The 17,721-nt window shown below is 44.6% G+C and overlaps 1 protein-coding gene across 1 annotated transcript; it reads right to left on the bottom strand.

Moving 5' to 3' along the window:
* Positions 1–4,884: 4,884 nt before the first annotated feature.
* On the bottom strand, positions 4,885–13,332 carry podxl (podocalyxin-like; the record flags this gene model as incomplete). The annotated part of the gene is given in 4 exon segments (XM_032509018.1): positions 4,885–6,058; positions 7,635–7,754; positions 13,053–13,096; positions 13,200–13,332. Coding segments are annotated over 4 exon segments (492 nt in total), but the record flags the coding sequence as incomplete, so codon positions are not given.
* Positions 13,333–17,721: the final 4,389 nt, after the last annotated feature.

Raw genomic sequence — 17,721 nt, 5'->3', positions numbered from 1 at the left:
AAATCCTCAATGAAGTTCGGCTCGGTTTGGAGGTCTGGCGGCAGGACCGCCTCCCTGCTCCCAGACCGCTACGATGTCAGGGGGGGGGGGGGTCAATGCTAATCGGTGCTGACGGTGCGTTCCATTTTCAACCTGTCATTTTTTTTACAAATTGGGTTAATAAGTGAGTTTTAAAGATGCTGGTAGGCGGATATTTTCATTTTCGGGCCAAGCTAGCGGTTGCCCCCTGTTTACAGTCTTTATGCTAAGCTAAGCTAACCATTTACCTCTGAATTCGGGAGCCGCAGCTGGGAAGGGCGTCAGATTACGAGAATGCGTTCCGTTTAAAAAATCCGATCAGCCGTCGTTTCATTAGCGCTAGCCAGATTAGCCGTTGTTTCGTTATCTTTAGCCAGATTAGCCATTGTCTCATTAGCGCTAGCCAGATTAGCCGTTGTTAGCAATACCAGTGGATAACCACGCTGCTTTTTGTGCACTCATACAGCATTGCACCATGTCCACAGGTAGAAGTTGAGTTAGTAAGACGCCAATGAGACAGAAGCGCTAACAGCTGTGTGTGAATACAGCTTCCGCTGCTGTTGATGCACGGGGGCAGCCATGTGGTCCGAGACCCGAGCCCTGAACGGGACCCACTATCACTAAAAGCCCCTCTTTAGTCTTTATGGTCTTCCATGACTCTCAGTCAGACGCTAACAGGAAGTGGGATCGCTAACATCCCATCGCCATTGGTCAGGTGGAATCACACTACGTCACTTGTCATCCCTGGCACCTACTTCTCTCTTCAAATAGAAACAATGGTGAATTTAAACATCTTAATCTTTAATATTTGACACTATTTGGGCTTGAGGGTCACATAATCGGAGGGGTATTTAGGGTTTGAGTCGCAGATACAAGTGAGTCCATCTTTTAGTGGTTTTATACAAAATTTTACCTTTTTTTGCACTTATTTTGAAATTTAAGGACGTTACTGGTGTTTTGCAGATTAACAGAACACGTCACCCTCAAAATTATCACTTGAAGGCTACCACTAGCGGCCGGTTAGCTTAGCATAACATCTGGAAACGTCCCCTCTGGTTTGTTTGGGTTCCGTTCGCCTTCGCCGTTTCAGCAACCGCTCCGCGTAGTGCTCATGGGAAGTGTAGTGTTAGTACCACAAGCAGTGTTGCCAGATAAAGATCGCGTCGTTTCCGAGACAAAAAAGTGAAGCCAAGTTAACCTGGAGACGGGGAGCGGCCATCTTGTAATTTTGGGGCGCGAACCTGTCAGTCATGAGGAGGAGGCGGGGCTTATGTCCTAAATTCTTAACATGAATCCATCAACCTGTCATCTTTACAGCATCTTATTTTGGTAATAAGTGAGCTTTAAAGACGCTGGTTGGCGGATGTTTTCATTTTTGAGCCAAGCTAGCGGTTTCCCCCCCGTTTCCAGTCTTTATGCTAAGCTAAGCTAAGCTAACCATTTTCTGCTTTGTATTTAGCAAAGAGGCTAAAGAGCGGTGCCAATCTTATCTGATTATTATCCCGAATGGTGAGAGAGCTGAAACTCAGTGGCCAAAAAAAAAGCCGCGTCATGGTCCCTTTAAGTGTCAGAGACGCGCTTCACATCGCCTTCAAAATAAAAGGTGAACGCGATCGTTTGGACGCTGTACGTCGAATGCGCGTCAGGTGGAAGATGTCCGGCTTATTAAATGTCATAATGTGCGAATGTATATATCACAACTATGACCTTTCCACAGTAGTGGAACATCCCAAAAGGCAGGCCCTGATCCAAATCCAAATCACAGTACCTCAAATCACACGCGTCAAATATCGATGGTCCGATGCCGTTTATGACGTCCTGATTCCCGATTGGCCGATACCGAGTGCTGATCCGATACCAGCGGGTCCCATATTTTGTTATGATTCAACAACTAGCTATGTACGGATGTAATGGGATTTTGTATCTTCTTTTGTATCTTATCAAATTTGACCCGTTTTCAGTAAAACAAAACAAAAAATTTCAAAATAAAATGTCATCCAAAAAAAAAGCACCCGCAACATTGCAAAAGTGACCAATTTTTGGAAGGAAAAACCAAAAAAAATGTCTTATTTTTTTTTGGTGGTTGACGGGAAAACCTGAAGAAACAAAAACAATGAACGCCACAGAATTTTCTTTCATCATCCCGTTTTTTTTTGTTTTTTTTTTGAGGTCTTTATTACGTGGTATCGGATCGGTGGGCGCATACACTCCAGTACTCGCCGATACCTGCGTTTTAGGCACTCCCTGGTGTCAAACCCAAGGCCCGTGGACCCAACCGGGCCCTTTGCGGATTTTGAGTTGTCCCGACTTAATAATTCAAGTTCACGGTAAATGTAGCCCTGCCGACTCAAAAAAATTGGGTTTTTTCAACTCAATACGTGACGTCTTGGAATTTGGCGGCTTTCCGAACTCAGAAACTCCCCCAGAAGCACAAGGAACTTTATTCAGACTTTTTTTTTTTTTTTTTTAGGGATTTATGTCGACAGAAGTTCAACAAAAATCCAAATGAGTGACAAAAACTTGAAGATATTTGCCTCTCATATTTACAAGCATCTCAATAAAGTGTTGATGTAATGCTCTAAAGTATCTAAAAAAAACAACAATACCTCGTCTTTTAATACCCAATTTCACCACCTAAAGGGGTAAATGTCCCCAGCGTCAGTGAGCCAATGAGCACGCAGCATGCTACCACCAATACCTAAGGATGTCTGCGATTGGCTGAGAAACACAGGGTGCCGCGATGTTGTAATTTCCATTTCTCTCATAAAACCGGCATCGGTATCGGACGGTTTTGTACAAGTACAACCAATAGTACTCCTAATATTTGGTTGTTTTTGTGTTTTTTATTGGACGAGGACGCCCTGTTTGTCGTGTGTCGGTCCGCGTTTTGCCCCCGATCACCGACTCCAAGGCAAAAACAAGCATGCCTCCATCTTAGAAAAGTCAATGCGAGGGATTAGTTATCATATTTTGACATATAGACATCATGCAAAAGACACAAAAAAAGACAAACCCGATGCCAAATACTACTTTTCCTTTTTAGCTATTTATGGTAAAAAAAAACCCAATGTTTGATGTTTTGATGGATGGATTTTCTCTTTTTTTTGGGGGGGGTGGGGGGGGGGGGGGGGTTTCTTCTGTCCATCTTGCCCTTCTCCACCCCCCCCCCCCCCCCCCCTGGGGTTTTAAGGCTGGTGCTCTCGGCTCAGTGAGTACCACGTCGGATCCAGCGAATGTGTAGAAAGCCTTGTAGTACTGCGTTGTATGTACTGTACATAATGAATAAAGATTGTATTTTGTTCAGGTTTTCTTTGCTGTGGTGTTTCTGCCCCCCCCACCCACCCCCAACCCCACCCAGGGGTGGTGTGTAGCCGTGACAGAGCGGGAGAAACCACACACCCAAAGTTTGGGGGGGGGGGGGGAAAAAAGACAGCCTTTTTATTTGCAAAAAAAATCTGAGCGGCGCCTCGGCGTTTTACAGCTTCCAGTGTGTCAGACTCCTGTCGTTTTTTTGCTTTCAGAAGCAAATAAAACCACAAAACCATAAATACATAAAACACAAGGTGACGTACTTTGGTGAAAATATCACAGCTAATAAGAAAAATTGAAACACACACACACAAAAAGATAAAAGGTGGATAGGCGTGCCCGAGGTGATGCATTCACTGACATATACGTACATATACACACACATATATAGAGAGACTTTTACAATGGGTGGAAAATGAAGTCGGATATTACACTGATCTGATATGTGCCCAGATTCTGCAGAGAAGGGTTTTAATACCAAGTCGGCCATCTCAACATGTCACATGACCCCCCCCCCCCCCACACACACACACACACACCCTCCAGCATCAGCAACAGTGAACACAACAACTTTTTACAGTGTCTACTTCAGAGAATCGGCATCAGCGTTGCATTATATTTTATTTGCTGTCATGTAACTGGTAGCTATATGTAACCTGGTCCCTTTAAAAAAAAAAATAATAATAATAATAATACTAATAATAATCTTGCTGCTTGACTGAGTTATAGGCTTTCAAAAAATACTGTCATTTTGGATGTAAAAGTGGAAGACATTATTACAACCTGGTAGTTTTGTCATTACTCTTATCAAGAATTATGACTTTCTACAGAGCAGTGGAACTGTAATATTGTTCCTAATATTGTTGGATGGGGGGGGGGGGGGCAGGGGGGGGCCTATTTCATTACATTTTCTAAGGTAAATTTCCTTTACGTAAGAGCATGAGTGTGCAACGTCTGAGAAACAGCGGCCACCTGTGGCCACAAGTGGTAAGTACAACAATAATATAAAAAAAATGGAATTTTTCTTCACATTTCCCAAAATTTCATTAAGGATATTTTTCAGTTGCCGACCCGACTGAGCGCGAGTCGACTGTTTCTACTTCCTGTTGTAAAACCATTTTAAACCCTGATCAACGAAGGGTTTTTATGACTTCATCAGATCTGCGTTTTTTTGGGGGGGGGAAAATGACTTAAAATGAGACCTAAAAGGCCTTTTTAGACCAAAATGGGGGCTTGTTGTGGGTCTTTTTAATTGATAGAGTGTGGTCTAGACCTACTAGATGTGAGGAATGATTTAAGTTGAGTACTGTGACTCTGTTTTTTGACAACATTGAGCCATATCATATATGTATGGAAGCCCAGAGGGGACAAAAATTGAGTTTTTTTGTTGTTTTCAGATGAAAGCCGGAGCAGTTTCGTCTTGATTGTGATCGCACGAAATCACGTCAGGGTCACATATCGAGAGAAATCAATATATATATATATATAATATATATTATATATATATATGTCCCCTTGAGTTGATATGTGTCTTTATGGACATTTTTTGTTTTTTTACAGGTATTTTTTAGCCGACACGCTAGTAGGAAATCACCAGGATGACGAAGTATCCTGAGGTCGTCTCTATCCGGGTTAGTAAGTCTAGAACTGCAAACCCTCCGTTTGCAATATCATCATCTCGGAAAATGACACGAAAATACTCTATTTACAGGTTCTTTTTTAAATGAAAAGGCACAATCTGCTCGGGGTTTTGCGACACCTTCTGTATTAAGTCAGTTACGTATGTAATATGGATAAAAATGACTATTGGTGCTTTCAAAAAAAAAAAAAGTAATTCCCTGATATACAATCCTTGGTAATGTGGATATGGTGCATATGGGTTATATGACTTAAGTGGGTAAATTACTATTAAAGTACCCGGTCTGGGCTATTCACAAAATGACATCACTGTACTGCAATGCAGCCTTAAAACCAGGAAAAAAACCCTTGAGTCATGTTCAAAATTGAAGACGATAATCTAGCCTCATATATCGGTATTGATATGATATCAATATGTTGTCCAGCTCTACTTATTTATAAAAAATTACTGCAAAGGCACAGCACGATGGGTTTTTTCCCCAAGGCCACGTGTACATTTAATTCGTACTTCATCCACAAACAGCTTGAATCCGGGGGGGGGGGGGGTTGGGGGGGGGGAAGAAGAGTCTCTCCCCTCCCCCCCCAAACCCCAAGTACAGGGACACCAGTCCCAGGATCAGGTGGAGTAGTGCTGGGAATGACGATGTTTTAACGCGTCCATTAGCTTTAGCCGCGTTAGCCATTGTTAGCGATAGCATGCAGGGGGGGGGGGGGGGGGCATGTTTCCGACTTTGACCTTTTGAAAATCCGACTTCCGAGTACAAATGGATAAGATGAGGGCTGACGTGGATCAAGAAGTGTGGATCCTGTTGTTTTTGTGTGCCAGGAAGTAGCCACGTCCTGTCGCTTTCTCGTCCTTCTTCTTCTTCTTCTAGTCCTCCTTCCTCCTCCTCCGTCCCTACAGGTGCGTGTCCTCCTCCCCGGCCATGTCCTCCTTCAGCAGGTTGTCGATGGGGACGATCCAGCTGTCGTTGAACTCGCCGTTCGGCGCCGTCTTCTTCTCCTGCATCTCCGGCTGCACCTCCATCACCTCCAGCGTCGGGTTGTCGTGGTAGCCGTTCTCCACCGTGTGCAGCTCCTCCGTCAGGTGCTGCTGCGGACACGAAAAAAGGGGGACACTGTCTGTCTCTAGAAAACTGCATTCATAAAATGTCCCCCCTGTGCCTATTTGGGGGGGATGGGATTTCTGTAGATCTGTAGTTTTCTGGCTTTAATAAGGTCTCATTCTCTAGATTTGTTGAGATATAAAATGCCGAAATAAGTTTTTGAACAATACAGGAGATATTAAACAATTGTCTTTACATAAATAAACACATTTGCACTCTATATTGTTTCATTAAAATTCAGCGGGTCGCAGGAAAACGAGGCGTTTAACGGCGTTTAACGTATATGGGAAAATGTCCCTTTTTTGAGTGTGCGAGAACACGTTTGCCAGTACGGGCCATTTACAGGGCGGTGCGTTCAGGGGCATTCTGGGCGTGCTGGTCTTACAGGGCGGTGCGTTCAGGGGCATTCTGGGCGTGCTGGTCTTACAGGGCGGTGCGTTCAGGGGCATTCTGGGCGTGCTGGTCTTACAGGGCGGTGCGTTCAGGGGCATTCTGGGCGTGCTGGTCTTACAGGGCGGTGCGTTCAGGGGCATTCTGGGCGTGCTGGTCTTACAGGGCGGTGCGTTCAGGGGCATTCTGGGCGTGCTGGTCTTACAAGGCGGTGCGTTCAGGGGCATTGTGGGCGTGCTGGTCTTACAAGGCGGTGCGTTCAGGGGCATTGTGGGCGTGGTGGTCTTACAGGGCGGTGCGTTCAGGGGCATTCTGGGCGTGCTGGTCTTACAAGGCGGTGCGTTCAGGGGCATTGTGGGCGTGGTGGTCTTACAGGGCGGTGCGTTCAGGGGCATTCTGGGCGTGCTGGTCTTACAAGGCGGTGCGTTCAGGGGCATTGTGGGCGTGGTGGTCTTACAAGGCGGTGCGTTCAGGGGCATTGTGGGCGTGGTGGTCTTACAGGGCGGTGCGTTCAGGGGCATTGTGGGCGTGGTGGTCTTACAGGGCGGTGCGTTCAGGGGCATTCTGGGCGTGCTGGTCTTACAGGGCGGTGCGTTCAGGCGCATTCTGGGCGTGCTGGTCTTACAGGGCGGTGCGTTCAGGCTCATTCTGGGCGTGCTGGTCTTAAAGGGCAGTGCGTTCAGGCGCATTCTGGGCGTGCTCGTCTTACAGGGCGGTGCGTTCAGGTGCATTCTGGGCGTGCTGGTCTTACAGGGCGGTGCGTTCAGGGGCATTCTGGGCGTGCTGGTCTTACAGGGCGGTGCGTTCAGGGGCATTCTGGGCGTGCTGGTCTTACAGGGCGGTGCGTTCAGGGGCATTCTGGGCGTGCTGGTCTTACAAGGCGGTGCGTTCAGGCGCATTCTGGGCGTGCTGGTCTTTTGGGTGGCTGATATATAGATAAAAATGAACTGAAAACGGGTCAATTTGACCCAAAGCACAACATGCTATGTGGACTAGCCGGACCCCCTTCCGCAGCGCTGTGGAGGAAGGTCCGGCAATGCGGGACTACCCCCGGCTCTGACCTCTCGATCATACACGTTCATTTCCGTTTTTGAAAAAAAATACAAAACGGCCGACGTGGAGTGGACTTTACCGCGTCGGCTTGTTTTTACCCCGTCTTTGGTCTCCACCCACCTGGTTCTCGTTGTAGGGCTTGCGGTGGTGCGACGCGCACACGGCCAGGACGACGATCATGATCAGCAGGGCGCCGCAGGACGCCAGGATGGCGATCAGGGTCTTGTTGTCGGTCGGTTTCTGCGAGTAGAGAAGAAAAACCAGATCAGAAGAAAAACCAGATCAGAAGAAAAACCAGATCAGAAGAAAAACCAGATCAGAAAAAAAACCAGATCAGAAGAAAAACCAGATCAGAAGAAAAACCAGATCAGAAGAAACACCAGATCAGAAGAAAAACCTGATCAGAAGAAACACCAGATCAGAAGAGAAACCAGATCAGAAGAAACACCAGATCAGAAGAGAAACCAGATCAGAAGAAACACCAGATCAGAAGGAAAAACCAGATCAGAAGAAACACCAGATCAGAAGAAAAACCAGATCAGAAGAAAAACCAGATCAGAAGAACAACCAGATCAGAAGGAAAAACCAGATCAGAAGAAAAACCAGATCAGAAGAAAAACCAGATCAGAAGAAACACCAGATCAGAAGAAAAACCAGATCAGAAGAAAAACCAGATCAGAAGGAAAAACCAGATCAGAAGGAAAAACCAGATCAGAAGAAAAACCAGATCAGAAGAAACACCAGATCAGAAGAAAAACCAGATCAGAGGAAAAACCAGATCAGAAGAAAAACCAGATCAGAAGAAACACCAGATCAGAAGAAAAACCAGATCAGACGAAAAACCAGATCAGAAGAAAAACCAGATCAGAAGAAACACAAGATCAGAAGAAAAACCAGATCAGAAGGAAAAACCAGATCAGAAGAAAAACCAGATCAGAAAAAAAACCAGATCAGAAGAAAAACCAGATCAGAAGAAAAACCAGATCAGAAGAAACACCAGATCAGAAGAAAAACCTGATCAGAAGAAAAACCAGATCAGAAGAAAAACCAGATCAGAAAAAAAAACAGATCAGAAGAAAAACCAGATCAGAAGAAAAACCAGATCAGAAGAACACCAGATCAGAAGAAAAACCTGATCAGAAGAAACACCAGATCAGAAGAGAAACCAGATCAGAAGAACACCAGATCAGAAGAAACACCGATCAGAAGGAAAAACCAGATCAGAAGAAACACCAGATCAGAAAAAAAACCAGATCAGAAGAAAAACCAGATCAGAAGGAACAACCAGATCAGAAGAAAAACCAGATCAGAGAAAAACCAGATCAGAAGAAAACACCAGATCAGAAGAAAAACCAGATCAGAAGAAAAACCAGATCAGAAGGAAAAACCAGATCAGAAGGAAAACCAGATCAGAAGAAAACCAGATCAGAAGAAACACCAGATCAGAAGAAAAAACCAGATCAGAAGGAAAAACCAGATCAGAAAAAACAGATCAGAAAAACACCAGATCAGAAGAAAAACCAGATCAGACGAAACACCAGATCAAAGAAAAACCAGATCAGAAGAAACACCAGATCAGAAGAAAAACCAGATCAGAAGGAAAAACCAGATCAGAAGAAAAAACCAGATCAGAAGAAAAAACCAGATCAGAAGAAAAACCAGATCAGAAGAAACACAAGATCAAGAAAACCAGATCAGAAGAAAAAACCAGATCAGAAGAAACACCAGATCAGAAGAAAAACCAGATCAGAAGAAACACCAGATCAGAAGAAACACCAGATCAGAAGAACCACAGATCAGAAGAAAAACCAGATCAGAAGGAAAACCAGATCAGAAGAAAACCAGATCAGAAGGAAAAACCAGATCAGAAGAACACCAGATCAGAAGAAACACCAGATCAGAAGGAAAAACCAGATCAGAAGGAAAACCAGATCAGAAGAAAAACCAGATCAGAAGAAAACCAGATCAGAAGAAAAACCAGATCAGAAGGAACAACCAGATCAGAAGGAACAACCAGATCAAAGAAAAACCAGATCAGAAGAAAAACCAGATCAGAAGAAAACCAGATCAGAAGAAAAACCAGATCAGAAGGAAAAACCAGATCAGAAGAAAAACCAGATCAGAAGAAAAACCAGATCAGAGGAAAAACCAGATCAGAAGAAAAACCAGATCAGAAGGAAAAACCAGATCAGAAGAAAAACCAGATCAGAAGAAACACCAGATCAGAAGAAACACCAGATCAGAAGAAAAACCAGATCAGAAGAAAAACCAGATCAGAAGAAACACCAGATCAGAAGAAAAAACCAGATCAGAAGAAAAACCAGATCAGAAGAAACACCAGATCAAAAAAAAACAGATCAGAAGAAAAAAACGATCAGAAGGAAACCAGATCAGAAGAAAAACCAGATCAGAAGAAACACCAGATCAGAAGAAACACCAGATCAGAAGAAACACCAGATCAGAAGAAAAACCAGATCAGAAGAAAAACCAGATCAGAAGGAAAAACCAGATCAGAAGAAAAACCAGATCAGAAGGAAAAACCAGATCAGAAGGAAAAACCAGATCAGAAGGAAAAACCAGATCAGAAGAAAAACCAGATCAGAAGAAACACCAGATCAGAAGAAACACCAGATCAGAAGGAAAAACCAGATCAGAAGAAAAACCAGATCAGAAGAAAAACCAGATCAGAAGGAAAAACCAGATCAGAAGAAAAACCAGATCAGAAGAAAAACCAGATCAGAAGGAAAAACCAGATCAGAAGAAAAAACAGATCAGAAGAAAAACCAGATCAGAAGAAAAACCAGATCAGAAGGAAAAACCAGATCAGAAGAAAAACCAGATCAGAAGAAAAACCACATCAGAAGGAAAAACCAGATCAGAAGAAAAACCAGATCAGAAGAAACACCAGATCAGAAGAAACACCAGATCAGAAGGAAAAACCAGATCAGAAGAAAAACCAGATCAGAAGAAAAACCAGATCAGAAGGAAAAACCAGATCAGAAGAAAAACCAGATCAGAAGAAAAACCAGATCAGAAGGAAAAACCAGATCAGAAGAAAAAACAGATCAGAAGAAAAACCAGATCAGAAGAAAAACCAGATCAGAAGGAAAAACCAGATCAGAAGAAAAACCAGATCAGAAGAAAAACCACATCAGAAGGAAAACCAGATCAGAAGGAAAAACCAGATCAGAAGTACTCACATCCTTTAAAAAAAACATAGAACACAGAAAGCTTTTAGTGTCATAATACACAGGTGCAGTACTTGTGCAACGAGATTGAAGCAAAATATTTACAGTGTATACACAAAATATATCATGTAAAAATATAAAATGTAAGTAGTACAGAAAAAAGTTTTTTGGGGGGGGGTTGTGGAGCACAGTCCTGAGATCAAGTATGTACATACAGTATATAAAATACTAGAAAGATAAAGGGCTTGTATACACGAGTATACGAAAATATAGTTTGGTGTATTAAAAGTATTAAATATTGCACTGTAATGAAAATAAATGGTTAAATATTGCACTGCTATTTGGCATTTTTACTTAAGTAAAAGTACTGATACCACACTGTAAAATATACTCTCTTCCAAGTAAAAGTTTTTAAAAATGTTACCTAAGGAAAAGTATGTACGTAGCATCGGAAAAAAAGAAAATACTTTAGGTATTAAAAGTACTCAATGCAGGAAAAACCTCACATTTGTTTTGTATTGGCGAATTATTTCAGCTGTAATTATACGCCTTTACATTGTTTAGGTAGCTTAATTTATAATAAAACATGTAAAATATTTTATAAACTACGTGTGTTTTGTTGTGTGTGTGCTACATTGTAAATAATAACTGTGAAATCGCCAGTTATTTCCTAAAACGTGCAGATTTCACAGTAACACTACTGTATATGATTTTTTACAGTAGGATGCTGTAAAGGTACATTACAACCATGTCAACATGACAAATCACAGTAGTGTGAGTAGTACAGCTGAAATCACAGTAGTGTGAGTAGTACAGCTGAAATCACAGTAGTGTGAGTAGTACAGCTGAAATCACAGTAGTGTGAGTAGTACAGCTGAAATCACAGTAGTGTGAGTAGTACAGCTGAAATCACAGTAGTGTGAGTAGTACAGCTGAAATCACAGTAGTGGAAGTATTAGAGTTGAAATCACAGTAGTGTGAGTAGTACAGTTGAAATCACAGTAGTGTAAGTATTACAGTTGAACTCACAGTAGTGTGAGTAGTACAGCTGAAATCACAGTAGTGGAAGTAGTACAGTGTAACATGAGCAACATGAGGGCAACATGGGGACAACATGAGGGCAACATGAAGACAACATGGGGACAACACGAAGACAACATGAGGACAACATGAGGGCAACATGGGGACAACATGAGGACAACATGAGGGCAACATGAAGACAACATGAGGACAACATGAGGGCAACATGGGGACAACATGAGGACAACATGAGGGCAACATGAGGACAACATGAGGGCAACATGGGGACAACATGAGGACAACATGAGGGCAACATGAGGACAACATGAGGACAACATGAGGACAACATGAAGACAACATGAGGACAACATGAGGACAACAAGAGGGCAACATGAGGGCAACATGGGGACAACATGAGGGCAACATGAAGACAACATGAGGACAACATGAGGGCAACATGGGGACAACATGAGGACAACATGAGGGCAACATGAGGACAACATGAGGACAACATGAGGGCAACATGAAGGCAACATGAGGACAACATGAGGACAACATGAGGGCAACATGAGGACAACATGAGGACAACATGAGGGCAACATGAGGACAACATGAGGGCAACATGAGGACAACATGAGGACAACATGAGGGCCACATGAGGGCAACATGAGGACAACATGAAGACAGCATGAGGCAGCATGGGGAACAACATGGGAGAACATGGGAAACATGAGGACAACATGAGGCAACATGAGGACAACATGAGGACAACATGAGGGCCACATGAGGGCAACATGAGGACAACATGAAGACAGCATGAGGACAGCATGGGGACAACATGAGGAGAACATGGGGACAACATGAGGACAACATGAGGACAACATGAAGACAGCATGAGGACAGCATGAGGACAACATGAGGACAACATGGGGACAACATGAGGGCAACATGAGGCCACATGAGGGCAACATGAGGACAACATGAGGAGAACATGAGGACAGCATGGGGACAACATGAGGAGAACATGAGGGCAACATGAGGACAGCATGAGGGCCACATGAGGGCAACATGAGGACAACATGAGGACAACATGAAGACAGCATGAGGACAGCATGGGGACAACATGAGGAGAACATGGGGACAACATGAGGGCCACATGAGGGCAACATGAGGACAACATGAGGACAACATGAAGACAGCATGAGGACAGCATGGGGACAACATGAGGAGAACATGGGGACAACATGAGGGCAACATGAGGAGAACATGAGGGCAGGGTACTGGGTACTTAGACCCAGTACCCTGATACCATCCATATATCAAGCCTTACCTTGGTGATTTCTTCATAATACTGGCTCGCGAGGCTGGTTTTCACTGTAAGATGAATGGGAAAAGTACACGTTAACGATAACAAATCCAATTTCCTTTAACGTGGTGAATGTGGTGCTTATAAAAGACGGGGGGGGGGGGGGGTCACCTTTGCCATTGATCTCCACGTAGTCGAACTGGACCTTGCTGTCGTGGTGCTGCCACCTCAGGGTGCAGTTCCCGTCCTGCAGGTTCACCAGGAGCCGCTTGCACACCTCCGCCAGGTCCTTCTCCTCCTCCGTCTGCAGGGAAGAGGACACACACCACTGGGTCGTCTCTACGTCATCTCTACGTCATCTCCACATCATCTCTACGTCATCTCTACGTCATATCTACGTCATCTCCACGTCATCTCCACGTCATCTCCACGTCATCTCTACGTCATCTCTACGTCATATCTACGTCATCTCTACGTCAACTCTACGTCATCTCTACGTCATCTCTACGTCATCTCCACGTCATCTCTACGTCATCTCTACGTCATCTCCACGTCATCTCCACGTCATCTCTACGTCATCTCCACGTCATCTCCACGTCATCTCTACGTCATCTCCACGTCATCTCCACGTCATCTCCACGTCATCTCCACGTCATCTCTACGTCATCTCCACGTCATCTCCACGTCATCTCCACGTCATCTCTACGTCATCTCCACGTCATCTCCACGTCATCTCTACGTCATCTCCACGTCATCTCCACGTCATCTCACGTCATCTCTACGTCATCTCACGTCATCTCCACGTCATCTCAACGTCATCTCCACGTCATATCTACGTCATCTCTAAGTCATCTCCACGTCATCTCCACGTCATCTCTACGTCATCTCTGTCATATCTACGTCATCTCCACGTCATCTCTACGTCATCTCCACGTCATATCTACGTCATCTCTACGTCATATCTACGTCATCTCTACGTCATATCTACGTCATCTCCACGTCATCTCTACGTCATCTCCACGTCATCTCTACGTCATCTCTACGTCATCTCTACGTCATATCTACGTCATCTCCACGTCATCTCTACGTCATCTCCACGTCATCTCCACGTCATCTCCACGTCATCTCTACGTCATCTCTACGTCATATCTACGTCATCTCTACGTCATCTCCACGTCATCTCCACGTCATCTCTACGTCATATCTACGTCATCTCCACGTCATCTCCACGTCATCTCCACGTCATCTCCACGTCATCTCTACGTCATCTCCACGTCATCTCCACGTCATCTCTACGTCATCTCCACGTCATCTCCACGTCATATCTACGTCATCTCCACGTCATCTCCACGTCATCTCCACGTCATCTCTACGTCATCTCCACGTCATCTCCACGTCATATCTACGTCATCTCCACGTCATCTCCACGTCATCTCCACGTCATCTCTACGTCATCTCCACGTCATCTCTACGTCATCTCTACGTCATCTCTACGTCATCTCCACGTCATCTCCACGTCATCTCTACGTCATCTCTACGTCATCTCCACGTCATCTCTACGTCATCTCCACGTCATCTCTACGTCATCTCCACGTCATCTCCACGTCATCTCCACGTCATCTCTACGTCATCTCTAAGTCATATCTACGTCATATCTACGTCATCTCCACGTCATCTCCACGTCATCTCCACGTCATCTCTACGTCATCTCTACGTCATATCTACGTCATATCTACGTCATCTCCACGTCATCTCCACGTCATCTCTACGTCATCTCTACGTCATCTCTACGTCATCTCTACGTCATCTCCACGTCATCTCTACGTCATCTCCACGTCATCTCTACGTCATCTCTACGTCATCTCTACGTCATCTCCACGTCATCTCCACGTCATCTCTACGTCATCTCTGTCATATCTACGTCATCTCCACGTCATATCTACGTCATCTCCACGTCATCTCCACGTCATCTCCACGTCATCTCTACGTCATCTCTACGTCATCTCCACGTCATCACCACGTCATCTCTACGTCATATCTACGTCATCTCCATGTCATCTCTACGTCATCTCTACGTCAACTCCACGTCATCTCCACGTCATCTCCACGTCATCTCTACGTCATCTCCACGTCATCTCTACGTCATCTCTACGTCATCTCCACGTCATCTCCACGTCATCTCTACGTCATCTCTATGTCATATCTACGTCATCTCCACGTCATCTCTACGTCATCTCCACGTCATATCTACGTCATATCTACGTCATCTCCACGTCATCTCTACGTCATCTCCACGTCATCTCCACGTCATATCTACGTCATCTCCACGTCATCTCCACGTCATCTCCACGTCATCTCTACGTCATCTCCACGTCATCTCCACGTCATATCTACGTCATCTCCACGTCATCTCCACGTCATCTCCACGTCATCTCTACGTCATTCCCGTCATCATCTCTACGTCATCTCTACGTCATCTCTACGTCATCTCCACGTCATCTCCACGTCATCTCTACGTCATCTCTACGTCATCTCCACGTCATCTCTACGTCATCTCCACGTCATCTCTACGTCATCTCCACGTCTCTCCACGTCATCTCCACGTCATCTCTACGTCATCTCTAAGTCATATCTACGTCATATCTACGTCATCTCCACGTCATTCTCCACGTCATCTCCACGTCATCTCTACGTCATCTCTAAGTCATATCTACGTCATATCTACGTCATCTCCACGTCATCTCCACGTCATCTCTACGTCATCTCTACGTCATCTCTACGTCATCTCTACGTCATCTCCACGTCATCTCTACGTCATCTCCACGTCATCTCTACGTCATCTCTACGTCATCTCTACGTCATCTCCACGTCATCTCCACGTCATCTCTACGTCATCTCTGTCATATCTACGTCATCTCCACGTCAGATCTACGTCATCTCCACGTCATCTCCACGTCATCTCCACGTCATCTCTACGTCATCTCTACGTCATCTCCACGTCATCACCACGTCATCTCTACGTCATATCTACGTCATCTCCATGTCATCTCTACGTCATCTCTACGTCAACTCCACGTCATCTCCACGTCATCTCCACGTCATCTCTACGTCATCTCCACGTCATCTCTACGTCATCTCTACGTCATCTCCACGTCATCTCCACGTCATCTCTACGTCATCTCTATGTCATATCTACGTCATCTCCACGTCATCTCTACGTCATCTCCACGTCATATCTACGTCATATCTACGTCATATCTACGTCATCTCCACGTCATCTCCACGTCATCTCCACGTCATCTCTACGTCATCTCCACGTCATCTCCACGTCATCTCCACGTCATCTCCACGTCATCTCTACGTCATCTCCACGTCATCTCCACGTCATCTCCACGTCATCTCTACGTCATCTCCACGTCATCTCCACGTCATCTCTACGTCATCTCTACGTCATCTCCACGTCATCTCCACGTCATCTCCACGTCATCTCCACGTCATCTCTACGTCATCTCCACGTCATCTCCACGTCATCTCTACGTCATCTCTACGTCAACTCCACGTCATCTCCACGTCATCTCCATGTCATCTCTACGTCATCTCCACGTCATCTCTACGATCTCTACGTCTCTCCACGTCATCTCTACGTCATCTCCACGTCATCTCTACGTCATCTCCACGTCATCTCGCACGTCTCCACGTCATCTTCACTCATCTCCACGTCATCACCACGTCATCTCCACGTCATCTCTACGTCATCTCTACGTCATCTCCACGTCATCTTCACATCATCTCCACGTCATCACCACGTCATCTCTCCGTCATATCTACGTCATCTCCACGTCATCTCTACGTCATCTCTACGTCAACTCCACGTCATCTCCACGTCATCTCCACGTCATCTCTACGTCATCTCTATGTCATATCTACGTCATATCTACGTCATCTCTACGTCATCTCCACGTCATCTCTACGTCATCTCTACGTCATCTCTACGTCATCTCTACGTCATCTCCCGTCATCTCTACGTCATCTCCACGTCATCTCTAAGTCATATCTACGTCATATCTACGTCATCTCCACGTCATCTCCACGTCATATCTGGTTTTTTTGGGAGTGTGAGCTGCATGTGCCGTGCTGTGTGTGTGTGGTGTTGTTGTGTGTGTGGTGTGTGGTGTGTGGTGGGTGTGTGTGTGTGTGGGGGGGGGGGGGGGGGGGGACATACCGACGGGTGTGGGAACGAAGGAAACCAGTGAAGGCGGAAGGGTTCCCTCTAAGACATTTTTCCACCCAGTGACTGGAATCTTTTTTTTAATTAGAACCTCTATCTCTAGTGCTGGGAAGCATTTTATTTTATTATTATTATTATTTTTTTCATTCGTCTTGACATTTTTGCTTTTTTATCGCTTCAATTTATAACTCAAAATTAGATTTTTAATTTTTTAATTATTTTTATTATGATGTTGTTTATAGCAAGCTGTCCCAGAACCTCTATCTCTAGTGCTGGGAAGTATTATTATTTGTTTTTTTTATTTTTATTTTTTTCATTCGTCTTGACATTTTTGCTCTTTATCGCTTAATTTTTAACTCAAATTAGATTTAATTTGTTCATTTTTTATTTTTTTTTCATTCGTCTTGACATTTTTGCTCCTTGTCTCTTCAATTTTTAACTCAAATTAGATTTTTAATTTTTTAA

The sequence above is a fragment of the Etheostoma spectabile genome, unplaced genomic scaffold, assembly GCF_008692095.1.
Source record: "Etheostoma spectabile isolate EspeVRDwgs_2016 unplaced genomic scaffold, UIUC_Espe_1.0 scaffold00010735, whole genome shotgun sequence".
NCBI classification, from domain to species: Eukaryota; Metazoa; Chordata; class Actinopteri; order Perciformes; family Percidae; genus Etheostoma; species Etheostoma spectabile.
This window is presented reverse-complemented; position numbering and strand designations above follow the sequence as displayed.